The 27965-nt window shown below is 48.4% G+C and overlaps 1 protein-coding gene across 4 annotated transcripts; it reads right to left on the reverse strand.

The window, feature by feature from the left end:
- Nucleotides 1-4494: 4494 nt before the first annotated feature.
- Nucleotides 4495-27868, reverse strand: LOC123622343 (lipopolysaccharide binding protein). 4 transcript variants are annotated; one of them, XM_045528592.1, is made up of 16 exons: nucleotides 27704-27867; nucleotides 25364-25478; nucleotides 24125-24253; nucleotides 21592-21747; nucleotides 20893-20956; nucleotides 17863-17926; nucleotides 16105-16196; nucleotides 15132-15308; nucleotides 13718-13777; nucleotides 12089-12172; nucleotides 10872-11039; nucleotides 9639-9706; nucleotides 9105-9147; nucleotides 7098-7161; nucleotides 6582-6658; nucleotides 4495-4873 (listed from the first exon to the last, which is right to left on the reverse strand). In XM_045528592.1, the coding sequence occupies exons 1-16, from the start codon at nucleotides 27825-27827 to the stop codon at nucleotides 4829-4831; spliced, it is 1530 nt and encodes a 509-aa protein (XP_045384548.1). In that variant the 5' UTR covers nucleotides 27828-27867; the 3' UTR covers nucleotides 4495-4828. The 4 variants fall into 4 exon arrangements, with proteins under 4 accessions (XP_045384548.1, XP_045384550.1, XP_045384549.1 ...); XM_045528594.1 differs by lacking the exon at nucleotides 15132-15308 and having other exon boundaries at nucleotides 27704-27868; XM_045528593.1 differs by lacking the exon at nucleotides 12089-12172.
- Nucleotides 27869-27965: the final 97 nt, after the last annotated feature.

The following is a 27965-nucleotide window of genomic DNA, read 5'->3' on the forward strand; positions in this document are numbered from 1 at the left end:
AGTATTCTGTTTCTGGAATTCATCCCTGTTGCGTGGTGTTGTGGTTCACTTATGCTTGTTGCTGTTTAATATCCATTGTGTCAACATTCCACAATTTGTCCATTTACTGTTGATGGGTGTTTGGGTTATTTCCAGTTCAGGGATACTATGAAATGTGCTTTATGAACATACTGGTATGGATCTTTTGCTGAAGATATGTAGACGCTTCGGTTGAGGATATACTAAGGAGTGGAATTGCTGGGTCGTGGGCCTTATGCGTGTTCAACTTTAGCAGATACTGCCAAGCAGTCTTCCAGTGGTTGAACCCGTGTGCACGCTACTATGGATTGAATGTTTATGTTCCCCCAAAATTCATATGCAGAAACCCTAACACCCAATGTGATGGTATTTGGAGATGGGGACTTTGGGGGGTGATTAGGTCATGAGAGTGGAGCCCTCATATGGTGTTAAGTGCCCAAGCGATCCTCCCACCTCTGTGTCCCAGAGAGCTAGGATTACAGGTGCCAGCCACTGCACTTGGCCTAGAGAACTACACTTGATGGATCTGAAGGTCTTAGACATCTAGCTGAGGAGTGGAGGGGTAGGACTGAAAGAGAGCTGCGTTTAACTGGGTCTGGAGGATGCAGATGACAGCTCTGGGAATACCCCTCCACCTCAAGGTGACATGGCTGTAGGTGAGAACATCCTTTTAGAAACAGCCCCCCTGGCCCTGGGATTTCTGCCGCTCTGTCTACACTAATGGCCCCATGAGATCACTTAAGATGGGAGAAAAGCTTCCCTAAGGGAAAGCAGAGAATCGAGCCCTGGATTCTTTAGTGGCCCCAGGTGGGAAATCGTTTTCTTCTGGCCCATAAAGCAGCGTCTGTTCTGCTGTGTTTACTACCCGCCTTCCTCTGTGGACCGGGAGACGCAGGCCCAGGTGGATGTGCTGTGGGGGGAATTTATGCACCAGACTCCAGGAGAATTCCTTAGGATGCCTTTACCTTTCCCCTGGCACACCAGCCGGGTGCAGCCCTCCAAATCCAGTTAGCCCAGGGGAACATCGAGGCTGCAGTTAGCGGACAGGCTGGCATCTCAGAAGGGAAAAGACTGGACTGGAAACATATTGCAACCAGGGATAGTCTGCAGAGTCTTGGAGGCTGATGTCCCCTAGGAAGAGGGCCCAGGCCTGAGCCTGAGGGACCATCACAGAACCCTGCATCCAGGAGCAGAGAGAAGTCCCGAAGAAGCCAGGAAGCAGCTGCTGGGAGCAGTCAGAGGAGTCTTGGGGGCAGCCCTGGTGTTATTTTTATTGTGTGAGGAGTCTGTTGGGGATGTGTTTCCCTAGTGGGGAATTTTCATTCTCCAATCACAGCATTTTGCTGCTTCTCATGCACTACCGAAGAGTACCAGCCACCCGCTAACGTGTCAGGCAGGCGAAGAGGACTTCATTCCTACGGAAGAGACACTAAGGTGGACCACCTGCACCCCCTTCCTCCATCTGTGATACAAGATTGGTTTTGAATGGGCTTTGAAGCCCTAGTATGTAGATTCTGTTGGATCCCAAGTTCAAAGGAGCCCCAGCTAATCAACTGCTGTCACCCCCTCTTGGTGGAAGACTGAGCTGATGCCCTTTCTCCGCCCGCGACTTCCTCAGTCGATCAGTGACTTCCGAGCCCACACATCCTGCCACTTGGTGGAAACATTTTCCAAGTTTTTTAAATTTAAATAAACTTTTTGTTTTTATTTTATTTTTTTTGGTTTTTTTTTTTTTTTTTTTTTTGAGACAGAGTCTCACTGTGTTGCCCAGACTAGAGTGAGTGCCGTGGCGTCAGCCTAGCTCACAGCAACCTCAAACTCCTGGGCTTAAGCGATCCTACTGTCTCAGCCTCCCCAGTAGCTGGGACTACAGGCATGCGCCACCATGCCCAGCTAATTTTTTCTATATATATTTTAGTTGGCCAGATAATTTCTTTCTATTTTTAGTACAGATGGGGTCTCACTCTTGCTCAGGCTGGTCTCGAACTCCTGACCTCGAGCGATCCACCCGCCTCGGCCTCCCAGAGTGCTAGGATTACAGGCGTGAGCCACCGCGCCCGGCCAACTTTTTGTTTTTAAATGGTTTTCGATTTACAAAAATTTAATAGTTTTAGATTTAAGAAACTAAAAAATAATTTTAGGTTTCTTTACAAATAATTTTAGATTTGTAAAGATTGTAAATAGGTTTCTCATATATTTTGTTCCCAGTTTTCCTGTTGTTAGCATCTAATATTAATATTACATATATTACAACTAAGGAATCAACACCGATACACTCTCATTAACTAAACTCCACACTTTATTCAAATTTTTACTTTTCTTCCTAATGTCTTTTTTATTTTCCAGGGTCTCACCCAGGATGCCATATTAAATTTAGTCCTCATGTCTTCTTAGGCCCCCACTGGGTTGTGCCAGTTTCTCAGACTGTCCTTGTTTTGTTTTTTGTTTGTTCTGTTTTGTTTTGTTTTTCACAGGGTCTTGCTCTGTTGTCCAGGCTAGAGTGCAGTGGTGTGGTCAAAGCTCACAGCAACCTCAAACTCCTGGGCTCAAGTAATCCTCCTGCCTCAGCCTCCTGAGTGGCTGGGACTACAGGTGTGTGCCACCACACCTGGCTAATTTTTCTATTTTTTTGTAGAGATGGGATCTTGCTATGTTGCTCAGGCTGGTCTCAAACTCTCGGCTTCAAACAATCCTCCTGCCTTGGCCTCCCAAAGTGCTGGCATTACAGGTGTGAGCCACCTCGCCCAGCCTGTTAAATTAATGTTGTATGCCTTTTTCTTTTATTAATCTGTCTATTGTCATTTTCAGCGAACCCTCAGAGAGCAAAGGGGAAGCTTCCCTTGGCCCCTACTGCGCACTCCGCCCAGAGTAGAAGAGCCAGAGAACTAATGACCGCTGGGAGCTCCCCTCAACCAAGGACTGATGGGAGGTGGTGTATAAATATCTCAGCTCCCTTGGCCCTTGGGTGGGACACTCTGCGGTGTGTTCTGCGTTGACTCTCAGAGTTTCCCCGGTAGGATCAAGCTCCACTCACCTGTGGTGGTGACTGGTGTGGTCACGCACCATTTATAGGCCGCCTTCCCTTCACCACCGCATTTTCCACGCCCCTATTGGTACTTCTCGGGATCTTCTTCAAAGTAAACTGCTTGTTTTCACCTCCTTGTTTCGGGGTCTGCTTCTGAGGGGGCCCAAGGTTACACAGGTGATGATCGTATGAGCCATTTATGTACCAGGACCTGGCTATGCCCCGGGCACCCACAGACACATGAACCCATGTCACCCTGCCAGGAGCTACTCCCAGCCTCATTTGACAGGAGAGAACACTGAGGCTCAGCGAGGCCTTGCCCAGGGGCCCAACGCAGGTAGGTTGGATTGGAGACCGGCTCTTCTCACCATACCTGAGGCAACGCTCTTAAAAGCAGGATCTAGAACTAAGGCTGTGCTGCCTCTATTTCTCCCCAGGCTGGGGGCCCGGGGCCTGGCACGCAGGAGGCACTCTGTGCGCACACCCAGCCCATAAATACTGAAGCCCCACGGTGATGGCTAAATAGATCCTTCTGCATGTATCACCTACTACAGCCATTGTAATAGCCCTAGAAATTGACTACTACTGTCATCATCGTTATTTTATAGAAGAGGACCCCCAGGGGAAAGTGGCCTGCCCAAGACCACATGGCCAGTGTTGGGTGAAGCCCAAGCCCTTCGCCAGTCTACAGGGATGGAGGGTGATGGCGAACAAGTGAACAAAAGCAGGGAGGAGGGAGGAGGCGCAGCCAGTGGCTTACCCTGCCACCAGCTGGGTGACAACCCATCGTCCCATCTTGGAACACATCTCTGTCACATGCAGGGTAAATGGGTCTATTCCCCGTGAATTATCTGCTAGCCGGCAGCTCCATCCATCTGCTCATTAACACAATAAAAAAAATATCAAATGAGCTTTCTGACTCCCATCCCCGGGAGCCCAGCTACATAACTTGGAAATGACTCTCTGTTAAGTCTGATCAAAGGCTCATTGTTCAGTAATTAGAAATCATGGCCTCTCCCTCCAGGCGTGGGGCTCATAAATAACAGTTGGATGAGGTTTTTATTTGAGTTGGACCAAAAGCCTAGACGGATCCATTTGCTCCTAATTTACACCTGCTTCAGTGGGGAGAAAGCAGCAGGAGGCAGAGTTTTTGCTCGGGGAGACGCCTTGGCTCCCCCGTCTGCAGCAGACAAGGAGTGAGGGACTGAGCAAAGTCAAAGGGGGCGTCTGCCTGAGACAGGGCAATGGCCTTAGGGACGAGCGCCAGCGCCAGGTCCGGGGCCGAGCACATGCCTGGTCTCTCACTGAGGCTCCCAGAGCAGAAAGTGGCATGTGGCCAAGGTCTAGGCTTGGAGATGACAGATCACTGACAATCCAAAGACCCCTCTGGCCACAAGAGGGTGGGCAGTGAGGAGGTTCAGCCAAAACACCAGGCAAAAATTTCTTCATCGCATCATTCAATAAATATTTATTGAGGACCTACTAAGTGCCAGCACTCTGCTAGGCACGAGGATCAGATGCCGAATAAAAACTACAATGCCTGCTCTTAAAGATATCCCAGGCCAGTGGGGGAGGGAGGTCCTTCCTGGAGCAGAAAGTAAAGTTCAGAGTGAGAGAGGGCGTGGGTGCTCCTGGGAAGAGGAGGGTGGGGGCAGACCTGGCCTCCAGAGCTGAGAACAGAAGCGTCTTCGTCCTCTGAGAGGATCTCTGCAGATACACTGCAAATCTGGAAATGCCACGTGCAGACCCAGCTGTGCCCTCCAAGCGCCATCTTTCTTCTCGCCCTCAAGCTCTCACGTACTGGACATTGGCGCCCAAGAACAGGAAGTTCTAGGAGAAACAGGACGGGACAACATGATAGAGAGCATCTTCTGTTCCAGAGAGATCCATCTGCCATTTAAAGGGAGCCCTCGTCTTGGGTAACACAAGCTCTGCGAGATACCTAGGTCAGTGCGTAAATCACAAGTGTGACTCGGTCCCCAAGGTCTCCATAAAGCACAGCTTTTGCCGGCTGCCCTCTCCAAGGTGGCGATTTATCTGTCATTTCCAAAGCTGCTGCTTCCTGGCAGGACTCTAAAAGTCCTTTGTATCACCTAAATTTTCTCTCCTTGGCGAATATCACAAAATCATGAGCTGCTGGGGTTTACTCTCTTGCTCTTCTTACATCTCCAGCTCCCAGAGGGGTGGGAATTCTGAGCTCAGGGCCAAGTCCAGTTCTTTCCCACAGTGATCAATCCCCTGCCTTTGGTGGTCACAGAAATGGACAGAGTTGATCTCAAAATTCTAATGAATGTCATAATATATAATAAATTTTCTAATCACTTTCCATGTGCAAACATTGAGTTGCACGCTATCCTACTTGGCCTCTAATCTTCACAAAAGCCCAGTAAGGTTTGGGTTCCACCCCATTTTACAGAGGGGAAAACTGAGCCCAGTGGTGTGACTTGTCACTCAGTCTTTGCTTTGAATAACAGTCTGTCTGGCTCCACTTGTAAATACTCAAGAGTAGTTACGTGTTGTGTGTCTTGGGGCCCAAAAGGGCTTCGGAGCTCTGTTTCTTAACTATGACAGTTGATCAGTGTTTCAAGGTTCCTAACCACCTCTGCCCTTCATTCCCTTTAATAGCTATTATTTCTGGATGTTGATGACGTCCCAGGCACACCGCAGCATCTCCTAATGCTCACGAGTCTGCCAACCCAGGCATCTCACCTCGAAAGATGACCTGCAACTTGGGGGTACAAATGGACCACAAAATGCTTGGTCAGAATAGTAGTTAGAATAGCGAAAATATCAGACATATTTCTTGGTATTAAAACAGTTAATTAAATTATGGCCCATCTGCTGGATGAAAACACACACAGCTATTTAATGTTGGGAGGAGGAAACTAGGTTGCAACAAGGGAACAAGACTAAGGGGTGATGCTGAGTGTAACAAAAAAAAAAAAAGGAAAGAAAGAAAAAGCAAGTGTGAGCACTAGCAATGCAACTGTCCAAAACACACATAGAAACAAACAACAAAAAAAATGTGTTTAAAGTTTAAAAAAAAATGCACTGGAAGGAAGTGCACCAAAATTCAAATTGTGGCTACAGTGGAGCAAAGTGTTCAAGAATAATTTTTAAAAATGTAAATATGGTGATAGTACATATGTAAAATGGGGAAGGCATACCAAGTTTAGAGGAAATTTAGAATATTTTAGAACCCACAAATGGCTTGCAGAACCTGACCTGTTGGGCTTACAGTATTTTCAAAATGAGCTCACCTTAAGGTTCCCTCAGGTCTCCCCTGGGGGTGGGAGGCAGTGGTGGCACAGGGCTGTGTCAAATGCCTCCTGCCCCAACAGAGGTGCCACTTCTGAAGGACAGGCAGGTGACTTTGTGGCATATAGTGATGCCCAGAAGCATCCTGCCCCCAGAAGGCTTTCCCAGCTACAGGCCTAGGCTGGGCTGGGTATCACCCATCAGTTTGGCCTCCAAACCTGGCAAGCTACTAACCAACACCCACCCCCCAAATCCTCAGAGCTCCCCCGAACCCACTGACCTTATGGATCTGGACAACAAGGTCGTAGAGCTGAACACGCTTTAGCAGAGGGAGGGGCAAGCCTATGGCCAATTTATCTGGAGGTTGAAGCACAATATTGAGAGGGATTTATTAATAAACAACAATTGTAGACAAATTTTTACCAAAGAATTTTGCTCTCTGTAAATTCTAGACACGGTATATCCCCATTTAATGATCACCAAAGACTATGAGGTAGGTATAATTATTATACTCATTTTACAGATAAGGAAACCGAGGCACAGAGTAGCCAAGTGACTTGTCCTACGTCATGCAGGTAGGAAGTGGCAGACGTGGGATTTGAACCCAGGGAATTAGAGCCCTGGAGGGAGATAAGGCAACCTTGAGGATTCCATCTCACAGGCTCCAAGAGAAGTGACTTGCTCACAGTCACGCAGGCTCCAGGAGAGCCCTGTTTCCCAACTCCAAGTCCAACCCTTTTCCCCCCAAAAGAGCAGTGTCCAGTCTTGACTTGGAAAAATCCGTGGCCATTCTTACCGTTGATCTCGGGGTAGAGGACGTTGACAAGGTAGTAGTTGACGAATGCTTCCAAGAGCTCCATCTGGTGGGGGACAGGGGAGGCTCACTGTGACCACCTGGGCCATCTTGCCCACCTAAACAGCCACACAGCCACCCTGGGGGTAGGGAGGTTCTGTATGTGTTGACATGGGCAAAAGGCTTGAAAAAAGCAAATTGCACATAGATACCTACATCATGCTGCTATTTTATGAGATAAAACTACTTTGAGATGCACATTTATATATAGGCAGATGAATAGGACAATTTTGGAAGGCTGGAGGTCCAATTGTCTGTCCCCTAGGAAGAAATCAAGCTTTGACTTAGTCCTTAGCCTTATCTGTAGTATATAATTTTTTTACAGTGCGAATGTTTTCCTAAACTACTTGTGTAATTAAAAGAAATGAAGTAAAACCAAAATGGATTTGCCTAAAAAAATTATGAAACACAACTTTTAACTCCCACTATATTGGCAGGCAGAGGGCTTGTCTGAGTCTACAGTTCTTGCTTTTCACATTTCATGTTCCGAAAACCTGATGGGATAAATTTTTGTGAAACTTTACATTTGAGCATTTTACTTTATAATATTTTTTACCTGCGTGAGCAGATATGATATGAGTGTGTCATTATTCACTTCCCCCCTTATTCTCTGGAAGGAGTCATGCTTGGGGTCCCTGCGGCAGTGTCTCTGCCCAGGGTCTACGTGCTAGTTTCCACTTCCAAAGCACCTAGCAAGAGTCTGGGAAGCAAGGCAGGGGTGAAGGTGGGCAGGGGAGGCCAGGCATGGGATGGTAAAAAGGAAGACAACTACTGCCCATTAATGGCGATCCATCTCCCTCCCTCCTTCCAGAAAGCTCTTCTTCTTCACTTTAGCCCACACTCATCTTCCCCATCTCTTTCCTCCTTTCGTATGAAGCCATTTACTTCACCTTTTTCCTCCTCATTGCAACCACCTCTTGGTTTTGTCTGCCCAGCATTCGATTTCTCCTAATTGTGGGTGTAGCTGATGAAAAATCCTGGCTCCAGGAGTGCGGATGAGATCCGTGCTTTGCAGATTGGTCCTGTCCACCTTCTGCCCACAGTGATTGGCTTCAGAATTGGGCACATGACTAAAGGTGAGTCCAGTGGGAGCTAGCACAGGGTTTTTTTTTTTTACTTTGCAGATTTTTTTTTTTTTTTTTTTTTGAGACAGAGTCTTGCTCTGTTGCCTGGCTAGAGTGTCATGGCTTCAAGCTCACAGCAACCTCAAACTCCTGGGCTTAAGCAATCTTTCTGCCTCAGCCTCCCAAGTAGCTGGGACTACAGGCATGTGCCACCATGCCTGGCTAATTTTTTTTCTCTATATATTTTTAGCTGTCCAGATCATTTCTTTCTATTTTTAGTAGAGACGAGGTCTCGCTCTTGCTCAGGCTGGTCTCGAACTCCTGACCTCGAGCGATCCTCCCGCCTCGGCCTCCCATAGTGCTAGGCTTACAGGTGTGAGCCACCGCACCTGGCCCAGATTTTTTTTTTTTAATGAGACTACAGGAAACTCTGGAGTTTACCACCCAACAGAAGAGCCTGACTGAGAATGAAACCAACACAGATGAAAGTAGAAGAGAGAGATGGAAATTCTTGGTGCACTAATTTGAGCACCTGGATCCAGCTCTGCCTGAAACCTCCAGTCTTAGTTTTCTGGTTGCTTTTTGTTTTTTAGTTATATAGTCCTATACATTCCTCCTTTTTGTATAAGACAGTTCAAGTTGGCTTTCTGTTCCTTGCAGTTAAAAGAATTCTGTCCAATAGATGACTTAATTATATCTTGTTTTATATTAGGCTATAACTGCTCCTTGGCCCTGTGTCTTGTGCTCTTGAGGGCCTCTGAAGCTCCCTAGGGCAGAGATCAGCTCTTCTCCTTTTATACTTCCTATTATAGTTGCCATAGCAATTGTTTAGGAAACACCTTACATTAATATTGTAATCATGTCATAAATAAAAATGATAACTTACATTGAATTGTCCAACTTTGGATTCCTTCAGTTCCACTTGTACCCTATAATGAATCAGAGAAGACACAGAGATGTGGGCATTGAGCCCCTGGGAAGCTTAAGCAATGCAGGGCTCCCCAGAAAGGAGGAGGCACTGGCTTTAGAAGGCACAGGCCCAAGGGTGGGGTGGGGGTGGGAGTGAAAAAGATGAGCGAGTAACTAAAAGCAATGGCACAACGACACTGGGAAGACCATTGGAGGGCAGGTGAGGTGCTGTAGAAGATCTCGGCCTTTATCATTTCAGTAAGTTAAAACAGCTATGCCTATAATTCATAGATTAAGAAAGAGCCGTATTAGTAAATTCTTGAGAAATTTGAAGTTTGCGGGGGGGAGGGCGGACCAGTGGGGAAAAAGAATTGGCGCAACTGGGGTGAAATTTAAGTGTCTTTCCCAAACGGTGGGGCCCCCACATTGACAGGAAGATCTCATCACCCCCCACCCCCGGCTACAGAGAAGCCCAGCTGAGCACGCCCATGTGGGCAGGAGGTCAACTTACTTTTCAGGTTTCATGGACCCACTGATCTTGGTGGTGTTGAAGTTCAACGTGATGGACACATTAGTGGCCTGGAAATGCCCGTAGAAGGAAACAGGTCTAAATGATGGAAGTTGTCATGTACAGGAAGGATGGTGACAAGGACCAGCTGTCTCCCCTCAACAAACAGCTCAACGAGTTAGAGCAGGAAATTTGCCCACTAGGCTGTAGACTCCCAAGAGGCTCATTGTAAGTGCTCAATAAATGTTTGACCTTGGACTTGAACATGTTTACTTGAAATTGCTTACTGCAGCAGCAGTTAAACTTTGAACAGACTACCAAGAGGTGTAGAGTACCTGTCCCTGGAAAACTCTAAAAAGGATCATTTCTAGCTATCTCAGGGACAAGATTCAGTCCTAGAAATAATAATAATATTTTAATTTAAAAATATATTACTAATAATATCAACAATTTTGATAACAGTAACAACAATATCAAATTACAGATATGGCATCTAGGAGGGATTATCCTTTTAGAGATCTGACTTGTTGAGTTTGAAAAGTCAAGAAACAAGAAAGCAAAGTTCTCCATCCAGTGAGCAGGGCCCCCAAAGCACTCAGCCTGTTCCCTATTAGACAGGCTCCGTCAAGAAAGAAAACCCTCTCTTAATATTTAATGCAGAGGGAATTTCATACAAGGAATTACACAAGTGATGAAACTGCTGAGAAGCCAGGAAAGAGTTGGTGAGGCCACTCGGAGATTGGCAGAGACAGGAGGCTGCTTCCACCCCAGGACTAGAGGAACAGAGTGGAGCTGGGGTTACGGGAGCCACCACTGAGGAGACACAGTCATTGCCAGAGCCCCTGCCCACGGCAGAGAGAAGTAAAGATTCTCTGGCTTCATCCTTCCTCCCACCCTCCATTCTCCTGACAGTGCTCCCATTAGCTGTCCAAGGGAGAAATCAGTGGGCAAAGAAGCCTGGGGAATGTAGTCTTCGGGGGATCTAGAGCAGAGTAGAGCAAACAGGACAAAGACCCCTATACCTCCCCCTGCACTCCTGTAGTGGGAGATGCACACAATAAGCATAAATCTGCAAGCTGCTACCTAAGTACCTTTGTAGTAAACGCTGTGAAGAAAGATAATGGGGTGCCTCAAGAAAAAAATGGCAAGAAGCATAAGGTAGATTAGTCAGGTGGTGAGTGGGGAGAAAAGCGTGCAGGAAAAGAGAACAGCATTTGCAAAAGCTCTGAACCTTACCACACTGAGCCGGAAAACAGGCTCCCTCTCAGAGTCGGGCAGCAGCACGAAGCCCTCAATCTCCATAAGGGGGGCCAAGGACAGATTCCCAGAGCTGAAGTTCAGGAGTGGGGCAGAGGCCACTGCTCCCTGGAGCTCCAAGTTCATGTTGGGGTACAGTCTGGCTAACTGGGAGCAGAAATAGAGGATTATGTCAAGAGAAGAAAATAGGCAGGCCTGCCAGGAGGGTCTAGGGGGACTCAGATAAAGCTGAGAAGGCTTGTGGTTGATTTTATTTCCCACAAAATGTTCTATGCCTTTTCCTCTTAATAGCATAACTGGACATCTTTCCATGCCAAACATACAGAGTCCGCATCATCTATTTCCTGGTTGCATTGCATTCTGCTGTGCGTGGGCACTGCAGTTGATCCAGCCCTCCTGGGCATTAAGTTGTCTTCAAGGTTTTGTCACAATAACCACCCCCTTGAGTACCTTTGGCTATTATTTTCAGGAAAACATTTCTAGAGGTGGAATTACTGAGTCAAAGGGCAGGGATGCTTTTAAAGCTTTTGGAAGGTATTGCCAAATTATTCCCCAGAAAGGTCCGGCCAATTTTCTCACTCCCCACCCATCCCTAAGCAAGGGGGACGAGCTGTTGTTTTGCATGCCTTCATCACACTCTGGTAACTTGTGCATGTTAAGATAGGACACCAGTGTTTTTGAAATACGACACAAATAGATTCCACCATTTCAAAAGTGCTCGAAATTTTCTGTTTCACTAGAGGTACGTACAGAATTTAATTTGGAGCAAGACTATTCCTTTTTGGGGGGAAGCTGGTGGAAGAAGAACACTCCCATGAGCCTTTTGGTTATATAAATATAAAATCTGCATCCTATTCTAGAAGCAAGAAGTTTGGAAGGTCAAGGAGGAAAACTGCTTTACTAAGAAGGCGGGCAGAGTTGCTTTTCTGCCAGGTTGATTATGATGCAGGCAGGAAGGGGAAGGAGGAGTTTCCTTCTCTTTCTGGGGCAAAAGGGTTGCTGGGGCCAGGGTGCTGCCAAGGGTGTGCAAAGGGTGGCTGGGACAACATGGCGGCAGGGTGGGCTGTGAGTGGGGTTCTAGGGAGAGAAAGGGCCTGGAGGGGGCACCTCATGGAAGGACATGATCCAGGCACCGCAGGACTTGTAGTTTAATTTTTTTTTCCCCACCATTATGGCCCCCCTCAGCTATCACTAACCCTTCTGCAAGGCACGTTAAACGCTACTGCCTGTCTGGGCTGCATCCTGGGGGACTCGGAGCGTTGGGAGAGGATGGTGGATTTCTGTGGGATACATGAGAAGACACACGCGAAGAATTCAGCGCAGCAATGATGGAGCTACCAGGTTTCTCTCTGCAACACTGATGTAGCAAAAGATTGGGAACAACCTACACATCCTTCCGTAGGGAACCAGTGAAACAAACCATGGGAAATCCATACAATAGCAGATTGGATACCCATGAAAACAAAAGAGTGAGGGAGCTCTTTGTCTATCCACATGAATGGTCTTGTAGATACAGTAAGGGGAAAAAAAGGTACAGAATGGCGTATAATATGCCTCCCTTTGTGTAAAAATACATGACACTTTGAGAGGCTGAGGTGGGAGGATTGCTTGAGGCCAGGAGTTCAAGACCCGCCTAGACAATATAATCTCTACCAAAAAAATTTAAAAATTAACTGGGTATGGTGGTGCATGCCTGTAGTCCCAGCTACTCAGGAGGCTGAGGCAGGAGGATCACTTGAGCCCAGGAGTTTGAGGTTGCAGTGAGCTATGAGGATGCCACTGCACTGCCTGGGTGACAGAGTAAGACCCTGTCTCATAAAAAAAAAAAAAAAAAAGAGAGAGAGAGAGAAAGAAAGATGCACAACACAACATTTGCTATAGAAGTTGAGCATCCCTAATACAAATATCTGAAATCTGAAAAAAATTTGAAATCCAAAACACTTCTGGTCCCAAGCATTTTGGATAAGAAATACACAACCTGTATACACATGGAATGTTACCAGAAGGAAACACACAGTCTGATAGTATTGGTAGACTCAAGATGGGGACTGGGGGTCAGGAATGGATGGGGGAGTTTCTACCCTATAACCTCTTATATCTTTTGAATGTTGAACCATGAGAATTTATTATCCCTTCAAAAAATAAGTTTTTAAAGCACCACGAACATGCCTGGCTCCTAGTAAGCCGTCTGTAATTGTTAGATGTTATGAATTAGGGTACATTTTATGCAACATGCCAGCATTCCTTGGGATTCTCTTTTTTAAATTTTATTATTATTATTTTTTATTTTTTATTTTTTTGAGACAGAGTCTCGCTCTGTTGCCCGGGCTAGAGTGAGTGCCGTGGCATCAGCCTAGCTCACAGCAACCTCAAACTCCTGGGCTCAAGCAATCCTCCTGCCTCAGCCTCCCGAGTAGCTGGGACTACAGGCACATGCCACCACACCTGGCTAATTTTTTTCTATTTTTTTTAGAAGAGACAGGGTCTGGCTCTTGCTGAGCCTGGTCTCAAACTCCTGACCTCCAGTGATCCTCCTGCCTCAGCCTCCCAGAGTGCTAGGATTGCTATCACAAGCATGAGCCACCGCGGCCGGCCTCCTTGGGATTCTTAGATAGCACCAATAAGAGACTGGACGAGCCGTGGTCCCAGCAGACGTGGGCTCAGCCTTTTGTTATTTGGCCTTTGAGGGGAGCCCCGAAGCCTGCAGCACCTTCCCCTTCACTCCTGGCATTCAGACTCTGAGAGGAATGTGGAGGTTTTAAAGAGAAACCTCTGAAATCTAGCAGACTTAGTCTGCACCCACGGAGGGCTGAGGGACTCCTTACCTTGGGGGCGAAGGCTCGGAAGGACTTGGTGGTCAGTTTGAAGACAGAGTCAGGTAGAATCTGCAGGAAAGAGACACAGAGTGGTTTTAGGGTGCTCCCCCCAGAGCTGAAGGTCTAGAGAGAATTAGGAGGTGGGGGAACACTCAAGACTGCAGCTTCTCGACTGCCTGGGTTACCTTGGCAGTGATGAGATGACTGTCCTGCGTTCACCCTGAGCAGAGTACGTGAGTCCCTGGGGTCCTGGCTGCTCTCCCTGGTCGTAGGTGATATATAGACCCCACACAGAGGGTCTGCAAGGGTGAGGATCGCAGTCACACAAACCTAGGTTTCGGTCCTGGCTTTGTCACTGTGTGATCTCAGGACAGTCCTTTTACTCCCCTGAGCCTCAACTTCCTCGTCTATAAAATGGGTATAATAATAGTTCCCATCCTCACCATTGTGAGGGCTAAATGAGCATCTAGCACAGGCCTGGCACATAATGAGTGCTCCAAAAAACATAGCTATAATCATCCCACCCACAAAAAGGAAGGCCTGTGCTGCAGGTAGGATCGGTAAATCAAATATAACAGAAGTAAAGGCCTGTGCAGGTGTGGGAAGCCTTCCAAGGACAAAATGTCACTCCCTCCATCTACCAGATGGTTCCCCATTTACACTAGCGTAGGCCAGACCATCCAGGTTGGACCACACTGTGTTCCTCCCACCATCCTGACATTGTCCGTGAGACCTCAACCTTTACAAAGTGCTACAAGAAACAAGCTTTTGAGACCCAGAAATAGTAAAGAAACTGGAAAAATATTAAAGATGTGATCCACTATAAAGTTCAGTCTCCCTTACACAAAGTCCCATTTGAGACAGTTGTCTTTAGAGATAAGTGTTAGGAAGACTTTGTCCCTCCTTTTACCATGAATCACTTAATCATGTACCCTTTTCACTCTGTCTACAAGGAAGCTCCCAGACAGTTTTATGAAATTAAAAAATTGATTTATGGGCCCAGTATCTTCATATTTGTGACTTTTCACGTATTTATTTCTTTTTCTATGTAGCTTTATGCATTTATCGGTGTATCCATTATTCTACCACATTCACTAAAATATTTTTAAATAAACCTCCATAAACCATCAGAGTGAGAGAAAATATGAATTAGAATAACAGGTCTAGACTAGGAGAAAAGCAGAATATAGACAAGCAAGCCGCAACATCTTCCACTGTTGTTATAAGGGAGAAAGAACTTTGGCTTGGAGCTTCCTGGCAGCCAAAGCAAAAAGGGAGATTGTATTAACATATTTTTCCTGGTCTTGATTTTTTCTTATTTATAACTTACTATTTTACAGGTGTAAATGGGGGTGGAAAGGAAAGAAGGAAGGAAGGATAGGTTATGCTGTCATTTGAGAGCAGTGTTTGCCACCGTCCTCACCATGTCATTTGTGATGGAGAAGCTTAGGTACCCTGCCTCGTGATAAACCAGGCTGGCTGTGTTGAAGACATAATCCGAGATGGCAAAGTAGACCATTTTGTTGTGTTCCCCAGGAAGATGCATGACTGGAGCAAGCAAGGAAACTGAGGAGTGGTGATTAGATTGAAAAATTTCACCCTGGAGAGAGAAATAGGGTCCAGTTGGACTTTTCAGTGTATCCCAGGGCTGGACTTCCAAGGTAGGCAGTCGCCTACACAGCCTGGTGAAAGGCACGGGCTGGAGACGCTGCCTGAAACTCCACCATTAAACACATTTTCCTTTGGGTCAAAGTGTTGTGTCCCTTAATGAAAAGGTCCCCAGAAGCTTTGGAATATCAGCTATGGGATGTACTGGCCAGCCCCTCTGCACACCTTGGGCCAGCTCTAGTTGACCTTGCCTGCATAATGGGCAAGGCGGAGGAGGGGGCAGAAGGAGGAGGGGGGAGAGGGAGGAGGAGGGAGAGGGAGGAGGGAGGAGGGGGAGGAGGGGGGAGAGGGAGGAGGGGGGAGAGGGAGGAGGGAGGAGGGGGCAGAAGGAAGAGGGGGGAGAGGGAGGAGGAGGGAGAGGGAGGAGGGAGGAGGGGGGAGAGGGAGGAGGGGGGGAGAGGGAGGAGGAGGGAGAGGGAGGAGGGAGGAGGGGGGAGAGGGAGGAGGGGGGGAGAGGGAGGAGGGAGGAGGGGGCAGAGGGAGGAGGGTGCAGAGGGAGGAGGGGAAGTTTTAAGACCTAAGGGTTGTAAGCCACCTGTGGGAGAATCCCAGCTCTGGGAACACTCCCCACCACTCCATGTCACCCTGCCCCCAACACAGCAGGAACCACCGGGGAGAGGAGGACAGATCTGAAGTTAGGTGGACAGGTGTCCCCGGGAATGAGCTGACCCTGAGGGACCGCCTCACTGGGTCTGGACCCACCCGGGCCCCTGCTCCAGGACACTTACCTTGAACAACACATCCAGCATCTGGGCTGTGGCCCGAGGAGCCTCCACTAAGCTGTAATCGATGCTGAGGAAATCATTAATGTCTGCTGTGACTGGGAACCGAGAGACGGGGCAGAATTAGGAGCCGGGTGCAGCCTTTGGCTGACTCACACTTGTGGTGACTTTCTCCAGAGCCCCTGCCCCTCTGCCTAAAGACCCTCTGTCCAGCCCAGCCCTGGGGCAAAGAACTAATTCTTCAAGGAAGAGACTACCTGGGTTCCCTTGTAGGAACCTGGTGGGTTAGCAGGGGTGGGGGTGTTGTGCTCAGCCTAGGGCCTCAGCGGTTTCCAGGGAGACACACACACACACACACACACACACACACACACACACACCAGGAGCAGCTCGGGTCTGGCAGCCTTGGGGCTTTACACCTCCAGTCACACCTAGAGCTTTGTACTGAACCAAATAACAGGAAGATCAGGCATCTTAAACACTGCCTTCCAAAGCCCTGGGTGAACAAATGTTCCGTGTCCCATGCATTGGGTCGGCCGTGCCAGCCTGGACCTCAGGTGAGGGGGCACCAACAGTAACCACGTGGGGCTTGGGGGCCAAGGCATCAGAGAACATCTCAGACAATTAGTCAGGGACCGTCCCTCCAAACTTAACATGTGTACCCTGGATCCAGGGACTCCACTCGCAGAGGGCTCCCTGCAGCCCTGCTGACAATAGCAAAGGATGGCAAAACACCTAGATGTCCATCAGCTGGGGACTTACTAAATACATGAAGACACACCCACACGATGGACTACTACGCAGCTATCGGAACAATGAGGTCATGTGCCAACCTACGTGCACCACGTGAGCCTACAAGTTCACTCCCAGGTGTGCACCCACAGACATGCCGCCATATGCACTAGAACATTCGTAGCAGCACTGCTGCTGATGGCTTAAAACTGAAACTACCCAATGGCCTTCAACAGTAGAACGGACAAGTAAACGGAGGGACAGCTACACGGAGTGCTACGCAGCAAGAAGCCATCAACTGCACCACAGGTATACACAACAATACGGGTCGATCTCATAGCTTAGAGTTGAACAAAGAAAGCCTTTTGGCTTTGAAAAAAAAAGACTCAAAATATGATTCCTTTCATGTACAAAGTGTAAAGCTAATTTTTGCTGGTAGAAGCCACTGCTCTGGAGGGCTGGGTACCGACCAGAGGGGACCTGGGGGCTCTGGAAGGCCAGCTGTGTTCTGCCTCTTGGCTGGGAGCTGGTTACATGTGTGCTCAGTGTGAGACACTTCTTTAAGCTGTACAGCTAGGATCTGAGCACTTTTCTCTGTGAATACCTTCAATAAGAAGTTTTAAAAAATGAGGTCAATTTGTATGTTCCCATATAGAAGGATCTTTGAGATATGCAAGTTAAAAAAGAAGCAAGGTACAGAATAGTGTTCATATTATGTCTACTAATATATATATGTTTATAACTAAGCATATATGTATATATCCATGAACAAAAAGAATACATATATGAGTGTACATATAAAATGTATATAAAATGTATTTCTTATACATATTTATATAGTTGTACATGCAAAGAAAATATCTGAAAACATATGCCCAAAACAGGGGTTACTTCTTGGAAGCAAAGTTGGGGAGAAAAAGGGACTTTTACTTCTTCTGTACTTATGTCCAATTTAACATTTTATAAGGTACATATATGCTTTTATAAAAATAACAGAAATAAATTGTTCCAGGGGTGGGCAGGACACGCTACCTGGCAGAGTTTGGAGATAAGGCTGTAGGTCAGAGGTTACTGATTTCTGGATCAGTTCGCAGATCTGGAAAAAAATGGGGAGAGAAAGCCTGAGAGAGTCCCCCAGCTTTGGTCTGGCACCATGCTAGTCCCCTTAGTCACACTTTCACATTTGCTCAGGGCCACTGATTCTACAGATATTTATAAGTGGTTATCATGTGCCAGGTACCAAGGAAATAGAAATGATCAAAAAATATAGACCCCCCCAAGTCTGGACCCCAAGACTTTTCCAAGTCTCTCCCAAGGCTGGACACCTGAGCCAGGTACTCACCGATTGGCTGGAGACATTGCCTGAAACTCCACCATGAAGGACGTTTTCCTTTGGGAGGCCCTGGCCTCCCAGAATTTAGAGTTTAATACCAGAACTAGACAGTAACTAGTCAAACCAAGAGACCGTTTTCAAAGAATAGTTCTGGGCCCTACATCAGAAGACAAATGAATGTGCATTTGTTGTATCTTAAAACATTTGGGTTCATACGTAGATATTTTCTTTGTTTATGTGTGTATGAGAGAGTCCTAGATACACGATGAAGGAGAGGGACGTGGGGAGATGCAGGCCTTATGTAGGGGTTGCAGATGTCTTCCCTGAAGAGGCGACATCGTAAGGGCAGGCTAAAGGTTGAGCAGGCATAAATCAGGCAGGGGGTTTCATCTTAACCTCCCCTTCCGGCTGCCCCACTTCCTGGGAGAGGAGTTTAGCAGCAAGGAGCTGCCAGGAAGAACAGCGTGGTGAGGAACATTCGTGGTTGATTGCAAGGGAACCAGGAAACTGTCTGTCTCACCTAAGACCGTTCCCTCCTGACCTTGCTTTCAGACAACAGCCCATCTAACCCCCCTCAAAGCCCCCAGCCTGGGTGCCCACTCCTTCAGGGCCCTGAGGGGCTGGGGAGGGGAGGCGCGGGCTGCCTCAGTGCCAGACTCACGGTAGGTTCTGCCGGGGAGGCAGGTTGGGGTGGTGGTTAAGGGTGGAGCTGGAGAGTGGAGCAAGCTTAGGTTTGAGTCCTGCTCAGTCCCCACTGGCCGTGTGACCTTTGCAGAATCTCTCTCTGCTTTTTGATTCTCAGCCACGGGACGCAATGACAAGGCTAAGTGCTTCCCTTGGATTTTTGGGGGAGTGGAGGAATGAGACAGTGAGTTCACATCACCCAGACAGCAAGCACTCGGTGAGTGCTTAGTATTCTTCTCAGCCCTGCTGGTTCAGACGCCACATCCCATCCTAAGTGGGGAGTTAGAAAAGCCCTGCACTAGGCTCTGAGTTTTCCTGGGAGAAGGAGATTTCTGAAAATCCGTAGGTATCAGGGGTCAGGTGAGGTCTCTGTCTTTCCCGAAACACCCACCCCCTGTGAGGCCTTTGGCATACACAGCTCCACATCCCAGGAAGTTCCAATCCTGCCCCAGCCCCTCCACAGCAAGGTGACACGGGGCAAGTCACTGCACCCCTCAGAGCTTCCTCTGTCAATGTGGACAGTGGCACCTCCTCCCAAGGGTAAGGTTCGGATCCAGTGGGACTGTGTGCAGAAAGGGCTTAGCTCATTATCCCTGGCCAAGACACAGCCTCCAGAATAGCAGCCGTTATTGTAATAAATAAGAATAGTTACACAATAATGTATTCTGTGTAGCATTAGTTATATTAATTTATCAAAACAATAATTATCACAGTACATAATAATTATATTATAATTAATTGTAATGTATTACTATTGTTATATAATATTACTATTATTATATAATATTATTATTGTTATATATTATCATTCTTATTACAACCATCAACAGAGGAGTGTAAATTAGCACAGCAATATGGCAACAGGGTGCCTGAACGGGTTGGCATATTTCTCAGGTTCACTTAGATCCCAGGGCCCCAGAACCAGAAAAGAAACAGAGAGCACAGCTGGCCACACCTGGATGCTGGGGTCCGGCTGCCGTCCCTGCTTCAACCACTAGGGGACACTCAAAGCCAAACCAGTGCTAGAGAAGGTGTGTGTGTGTGTGTGTGTGTGTGTGTGTGTGTGTGTGTGTGTGTGTGTGTGTGTGTGTGTGTGTGTTCCCCTCTCCTCCTTTGTCACTTTCTCCCTTCCCACACAAGGTCATTGCTACAGACACAGCTCCAGCTAGGCTTAGGATATCTCAGAAATGGGATTTTGGAGTGAAATGAGTGTTTGGAGGAACTGAAAGTTATCATAGAACCTCTTTGTTTCAGCCAAAGAGTACAAAATCTGGGCCTGTAATCCTAGCACTTTGGGGAGCTGAGGCCGGAGAACTGCTTGAGGCCAGGAGTTGGAGATCAGCCCGAGCAAAAATGAGACCCCATCTCTACAAAAAAATGGGAAAATTAGCCAGGTGTGGTGCACTCCTGTAGTCCCAGCTACCCAGGAGGCTGAGGCAGGAGGATCACTTGAGCCCAGGAGTTTGAGGTTGCAGTGAGCTATGTTGATGCCACTGCACTTCAGCCTGGGCGACAGAGTGAGACTCTGTCTCAAAAAAAAGGGAAAAAAAAGCTTACAAAATCTGGAGATTTCACTTTTTTTTTTTTAAACAGAAAAATCTGACACAGTATGGCTGCCTCCCCATCCAGGGCAGGTGCTTACGAGCCTGCCCGGTTCCCACCGGGCCCACGCACTCTCCGAAGTTACCTGCCTGGTCTCTGGCTGGAGACAGCTGCATTATGATTTCCTTTTTGGCCTTTGTGCAGTGCAGGGCAGGGGCGAGCAAGGGGAGGGGCTGGAGTCCCTGTTTGGCTTCTGCTGTTTGACCCTTGGGCAAGCACTGGACCATTTCTGTTCAACTTGGAGTCCAGAGAACTGAGTTTTGCCCCCAGCTTTGTCCCACACAAGCTCCATGGCCTGGGCAAATGATTTGTCCTCTCTGGGCCTTGGGCACAATTATGTCCAAACCAGCCTCCGTGGCCCCGTCCAGGGCCAGAGGTCAGTGAAGACCTCCGTCCAGCCCTCGCCTGGCTCAGCGGATGCCCAGCAGCTTGGACCTTCTTACCTTGCTCTCCAGCATGCTCCGGAACTTGGACTCGATCTGGTTGTGGAAGAGATTCAGCATCCACCTGGGGAGAGGAGCACAGCGGAGAGTCGACTCTCTGCCACTGAACTTGGGGACAGTGGGGTGGCAGGGAAAGCCAGGCCCTGGCCAGGCCAGGCCAGTCACCAAAGAGAGCCCTCCCTACCCCATCCTGCTGCCCTGCTGCACCCCAGAACCCTGGGGAGGATGAGGAGGCAGAGTCTCAGCACGCCCGTCCTGATTCCGTGCACCTGGCTTCCCAGCCACCTGCTGCACCCCAGTCACCATCAGTGGATTTGGGGAGGGGCTTGAGAATCCACATTTTTCTAGTCAAGGAAACTGAGACTTAAAGAGATGAAATGACTTGCCCAAGATGTGTATATTTTTCACAAAGTTTCCTTTAGCCAAAAGCCTTTGTGTTCCTCCAACAGCCAAATTTCATTTACCCGACAAAGGCCCCCTGTGGTTGATTTTTTTATGGAAATGACATACCAGTATTCCTGGCTTGAATCTGCATCTGTTCGTCTCAACCGGGTCCCCCCAAGAATGATCTTCAAGTGCCCGTGAAGAGCCTGTGCGTTCTCCCCGGGCCCTTAAAAGTATCAGAGGCCAGGCCGAGGGCTGGGTGGGCTGGGGACCACAACCAGGGTTCAAGCTGGCAGGGTCTCAGTGGTGACCTACCTCAAACCTCCCGATATGTCCACATCCACCTCTCGGATTCGGCCACTGCACTTGGAGGTGGTAACCGTGGGCCTCCCTGAGGGCTCACTGCCCAACTGGAGGTCAACTGAAATGGTGATGCCCTTGACACTCAGGTCAAAGGACTCTTGTAGTTTCCTGGAGGAGATCAGAGAAGCCATGGTTGGTTCCTCGACCAGGGTCTGCCACCATTGGAGGGGAAATAGAAAGCTCAGTTCTTACCCCAAAATAAGTGGAGCGGAGCAAAGATTTAAGAACAAGAAATAAGGCCATAAAAGATCTAGAAGAAAGCCTGGATCCAGGATTTATGGTCAGGGATGGGCGAAGACATTTCTAGGCAAGAGCCGAGTCTCGTAAGTCATAAAGGAAATAGTTGGTAAAATTGCCAGCATAGAAAATTAAAACTTTAGTGGACAAAAAATGCCGTCACAAAGAAAAAAAACAAAATTGTATCATGAGACAGCCAAAGAGCTAATTTCCTTAATATATGAGCTAATATATGAGCTAGTTTCCTTAAATATACAAAGAACAAGCCAATGAAAATTAATAAGGAAAGGACAAAACAACCCAAAAGAAAAAAAAATCAAAGATATGAACAGGAAGTGTGGTGGCAAATAAGCATATAACAAGTTATTAAAAATGGAGATAACGAGGATGCCAGTTTTCACCTATCAGATTGATAAATGTTTGAAGTATTAACACCCAGTGCTGGTGAACATATGAGTAAACAGAAGTCCAGACACTGTGGTTGGGACAGCACATTGTCATTACTTTTCTGAAACACAAATCAGTGGGCTCCATCCCAATTCAAACACGTATACTCTTTGGCCCGATAATTTGACTTCTAAGTTTTGTCTTGTGGCTCTTCCTGCCAAGATATATGTGTGGGGCAGCTCACTGAAGCATCATGGGTAACAGCAAAAAATGAAGAAACAATCTAAATGTCCACTGGTAGCGGCAGGTTGAATAAGTGGGCACCCATGGTATGCAGCCTTTGAAAACCATGAAGGCAGATGTGGTCTCTCCATATGAGGAAATAGTGCTCTTTCTTCATAAGGAATGAAATATTAATGTGTGCTATGTTGTGGCTGAACCTCAAAATTATTATGCTAAGTGAAAGAAGCCAGACACAAAATATCACATATTTGTATGATTCCATTTACATGAACTCTCCAGAATAGGTAAATCCATAGAGACAGAATGCAGATGGGTGGTTGCCTGGGGCTGAGTGCAGAGAAATGGGGAGTGACTATTAATATTTAATGGGTATGGAGTTTTCTTTTGGGGTGAAGAAAATGTTTTGGAACTAGATAGAGGTGGTTGTTGCACGACATTGTGAATAAACGAAATGCCACTGAACTGTACTCTTTAAAATGATCAATATTATGTTATGTGGATTTCATATGAATTTAAAAAATTACATTTAAAAAAGTAAAATAATTTACAAGTTTAATGGCTTAAAAAAAAACAAACAAAATGAGGTAGATCTTCATATGCTTTTATAAAGATTTTTAAGGTACTGCAGGGACAAAAGCCAGGGCATAAGAGGTGGCCAATGACTGTCATGACAATAGAATGAACACACATGTGTAGGTGACATATATGCTGAGCATCTTTCTGAAGTGGCACCGAGCAGTAGAAATAGAATGTGAGCCACACGTGTCATTTTAAATTTTCTAGAAGCCACATTAAAAGGCAAAAAAGAAAGAGCTGAAATTAATTTTAATAATATATATAGACCAGGCGCGGTGGCTGATGCCTGTCATCCTAGCACTCTGGGAGGCCGAGGCGAGCAGATTGTTTGAGCTCAGGGGTTTGAGACCAGCCTGAGCAAGAGCCAGACCCCGTCTCTACTAAAGAAAATAGAAAGAAATGATCTGAACAGCTAAAAATATATAGAAAAAATTAGCCGGGCATGGTGGCGCATGCCTGTAGTCCCAGCTACTCAGGAGGCCGAGGCAGGAGGATTGCCTGAGCCCAGGAGTCTGAGGTTGCTGTGAGCAAGGCTGATGCCATGGCACTCACTCTAGCCCGGGCATCACCGAGGGTGAACGGGAGAAGGGGTAACACCTGGAGCTGGACAAGCTCAGAGGCGTGTTCTACGCTGGCCCCCAGGGCTCCCCAGCTGGACTGAGCTTTCCTCGCCCGCACGCTCACTTCCTGCCCCTGTGGATGTGTCCTCAGACCACTGCCCAGATAGATACTCGTACGGGAATTCTTGCCCTGCGTTCTGCTTCTGCGGAAAGCAAACCAAGGAGACACAGTGTTATCGCATTTGGTTCGCCCGTGACCAGGGAAGCGGGCCCGTCCCCCTTAGGAGACGAGGAAGTGGAGACTCAGGGAGGGAAGGGGACTCATCCCAGAGCCGGGACTTAACGCCCAGGCTGCCTCCGGGCTTGGGCGCCATCTGTGTGTCACGTGGTCTTCCTGATGCACTAGGAACACCTGGGACCCAAGAAGGAAAGGACAGAGGCTATGGCCAAGGGCTCTATGGCCAGGGAGCGCATCAACTTACAGGAACGCCTTGTGCACCTTCCACCTGCCCCGGAGCCGGATGGAGGAGTCGGAGACGGACAGACTCAGGCCGTGGCCCGGGAGGGGCCGCAGAGTGGAGCCGCGCAGGTCACAGCTGTGGACTTCCAGGCTGGAGGGAGACACACGGCGGGAGATGTCAGCCCGGGTCTGGACCCAGCCTCACCAGGGACCGGCCCCTGCCTTTGCACCCCCTCCCCGCCACGGTGGGGACTGGACAACCAGGACCTGCCTCAGGCCAACACCTGTGACCGTGCTAAGCACTTTAGGTTGCCTCACCATTTGGGCGTCACAGAGGGGGTCAGCCCTGTTCTTTCCCCCTTTCCACGGAGTGGGAAACAGAACCTCAAAGAAGGGATGCGTTTGCCCACAGTGGCACATGCAGGGTCAGAACCTCGAATCTCATGACCCTGGTGGCACCCTGAGTAGGGATTGCAGACACACCCCTTTGGGTTTGCAGCCCCTTCTAAGCTCCCCTCTCTCAACACGTCCAGGTAGGGGAATTAGATTCAGGGAAGATTGAAGCATCCTTAAGAGAAGACACAAAAGTGTCTACCGTCAGTGGGGAAAAATGGACACGTTTCATTTTCTTTGCCTGGTACATAGTAGGTGCTCCATAAATGTTTGCTGATGGACTGAATAAAAGAAGGGAGGAATGAATGAAGCACCCAAAGTGAGCAGGGAGTGGTATAATGAGCTGTGGGTCTGATTACCCTCCTTCCATTGCCCATCCCTCAAAAAGCATTTCACAGCTTTTTAAAGCATCAGCTGCTCAAGTCTGGTCATCTCTTGAGACTCAGCTCAAATACCACCTCCTCTGGGAAGTCCTCTCTGACTCCCCCATGTGCAAACTTCAGCTGTAACAGTTGGGCTACTGTATTTAAAGTTCAAGGTCTATCTTTCCTTCCAGACTACATCCAGTGGCCAGATTGGATCTTAGATTACCCCTCTGAAGGAGGAGGCAGTATTAACCCCATCTTATAGATAAGGAAACTGAGGCTCAGGTCACACAGCCAGTAGGTCTTCATTAATATTTGCTGCATGAATGAATGGAGGAGCTTAATTCCATCCCAGAATTTCCTTCTGAACTCCTCCAGGAATTATCCCAGTGTCTGCCCCAGGGAGGGTTCCCTGACCCAATCCTGGGGCTCTCTGCTCCTCCCTCTCCAGCCCCCTCGTCCCTCCCAGCCACTTCAGGGGCCCAGCAGAAGGAGAGTCCCACCTGTAGAATGAATATTTCCCCTTGCCGACACCGTGGATCTTGAAGTCCCCGGAGAAGTCAGGCAGCGTGGTCCCGTGCAACTCTTGCTCTAGAGCCAACAGCCCCTTCCTGGCCGCTGTGGGAAGGAAAAAGCTGGGAGTCAGCTTGGTCCACCTACCTTTCTCCCTTGCTCTAAACCTCCTGCTCTGGGGAGAGAGGCCGACATCCTTCTTAGAAATGACAGTGACAGGTTATCAAACCTCTCTGTGTGCCAGACAGCATGAGGAACACTCAGGGACATCCCTGCAATTCACGCGGCATTGTTAAGCTTGTGCCCATTTTACAGATAAGCAAACAGAATGCCTTTGCCAACAACTCCCCAAGGGGACGAGTGCTGTGTGCTTGGGTGTGCAGTCGTCTTTCCTGTCCTCCATGGCATCTGGCCAATGTAGAAGAAACTGAAAGAATTGATTTGGGGGCTAGAATCCTGGCTTTGGCATCTTTCTAGCCAGGCGACCAACCAACCTTCACTTTATTCATCTGTCAAATAATAATGACAGGCCAGGCACAGTGGCTCACGCCTGTAATCCCAGCACTTCAGGAGGCTGGGGCAGAAGGATCGCTTGAGGCCAGGAGTTCAAATAGCAAGAACCCATCTCTAAAAAAAAATAAAATTAGCCAGGTGCAGTGGTATGCGGCTGTAATTCTAGCTGCTTGGGAGGCTGACATAGGGGGACGCTTGAGCCCAGGAGGTGGAGGCTGCAGTGAGCTAGGATTGCACCACTGCACTCCAGACTCCACCTTGGGCAACAGACACTGTTTGTTTTGTTTTGTTTTCCTAAAAAAAAGAGAAAAAAAAGCAATGACAGCAATACTTTCTCACTGAGGTGGCCTGAGCAGTCAAGTGGGTCATGTCATAGCTGCAAAGCAAGAAGGGGCTGGGAGGGTGCCAGGCACTCCCAGCTTGGTGCCTGGCACACAGCAGGCACTCAGAGAATGCCTGGAACAGCAAAGCAGGGTTTATAGTATTAAAAATGTGGAAAGGAACAAAATGTCCAACTATAGAGGATTGGGTACATAAATATAGTATGTTTGCAGAGTGGAAAGGGGCAAAACACAAACCCTCCTGATTTAGGGTTTCAACACAAATAGCAGTTACTGGGCCCCACTGCCTGTCCTGGGATAAGAGGGACCTGGGATTATGTCCCCGAGGCAGGCATATGTACACAGATGGCCAACAGCTTCCCCTTTCACCTCTTTCCAACTGGCTCTCTTCCCTCTAGCAAATGCACATGCCAGGGTCCCTCTGCCTGGAACGCTGCCCCTTGTCCCTGGGTAATTCACTCTGTCTTCCCCACCACACCTCTTCCTGGAAACCCTCCCTGATTTCCCTCTCTCCGCCTCTGGCCAGTCTGGACTCCCAACACGCCTAACCGAGGGAATGCTATTATTCTATTTAACAGATAAGGCAATTCAGGCTCCAGAAATGTGAGCAGCACATGCAGTCAGTGCCCGCCCATGTCCCTGATATTCCAGGGAGTGACTGCTGACTTCCGGCTGCTGATGTCTGCCTCTCTGAGCCTCTTTGTCCTGGAACTCCGGGAAGCTGGCACATGCAGCAGGACGGAAGTGCTGGGGCGTCCCCCTGCCCAGGATCTGGCAATCAGTCACAGTGGTGTGTAATACCCCAGCCCCCTTGTCACTTGGATGGTATAACCCCGAGGCTTTGTTTCAACATATTAAAAAAAAAATAGCCCTACTTTTATCCATTCTTTAAAATTGAGGAATAACATACATAAAGTACCTAATAGGCACTAATTTTAAAGGTACGTATGGAATTTTAAAATTTTTGTACACCCACGTGACCACCACTTGGATCGAGGGTGCACGTTCCAGCACCTTCCAGGCTCCCTCATGCCCTTCGGGGTCTCTACCTGCCTCTGGGGGTAACCACGGTTCTGACTTCTAGTTTTAAGACACGTGTTTTTAAGCTTTACCAAGAATTTCCCGGCGGAATTGTTCCAGGCACCAGGGGTGGTGACTGTTTTAATAACACACCCTCTGGCATGGCCTTCTCCCCCCCTCTCACGTACCCGCCCCCTGCAGTGCTCCTGGCATCCTCTCCCAGAATCGTCTCCCAGATCAACCGCTTGCACCCGAACTGTCGTCCCTGTCAGCTGGCGGGAAACCCAGCTAACACAAGTAACGTGCCCAAGTCACTCAGCTGGTGGGTGACGAGGCCGGAATCCGAGACACGGCTGCCTGGCCCAGAAGGCTGCGCCTCCAGAGGGCGAGTCCCAGCGTGTGCCCCCAGCTGCACTCAGAGCAGCCTGGGTCCAGCCAGCAGCGGCAGCTTCTTACCGTACTCCAGGCCCTTGTTGGTGATCCTGGTGACCAGGCCTGGGTTGGCACCCAGAGCCCCCAGGGTGGACGTGAGCAGCCACCCCAGCAGTATGGACAGCAGGGCCCCCGCCAAGACCCGCATTCTGTGCTCCCAGTGGGGTGTGCCAGGACTGTCACAACAGTGGCTGGGCCTGGCTCCCTTAAGTAGCCAAGGCCAAGGGCTGAGGGCGGTTCCCAAGGGAGGGCGGCTGCTGGGAGCGGGAAGAGGAGGCACAGGGAC

This window comes from Lemur catta, chromosome 17, assembly GCF_020740605.2.
Source record: "Lemur catta isolate mLemCat1 chromosome 17, mLemCat1.pri, whole genome shotgun sequence".
Lineage (NCBI taxonomy): Eukaryota > Metazoa > Chordata > Mammalia > Primates > Lemuridae > Lemur > Lemur catta.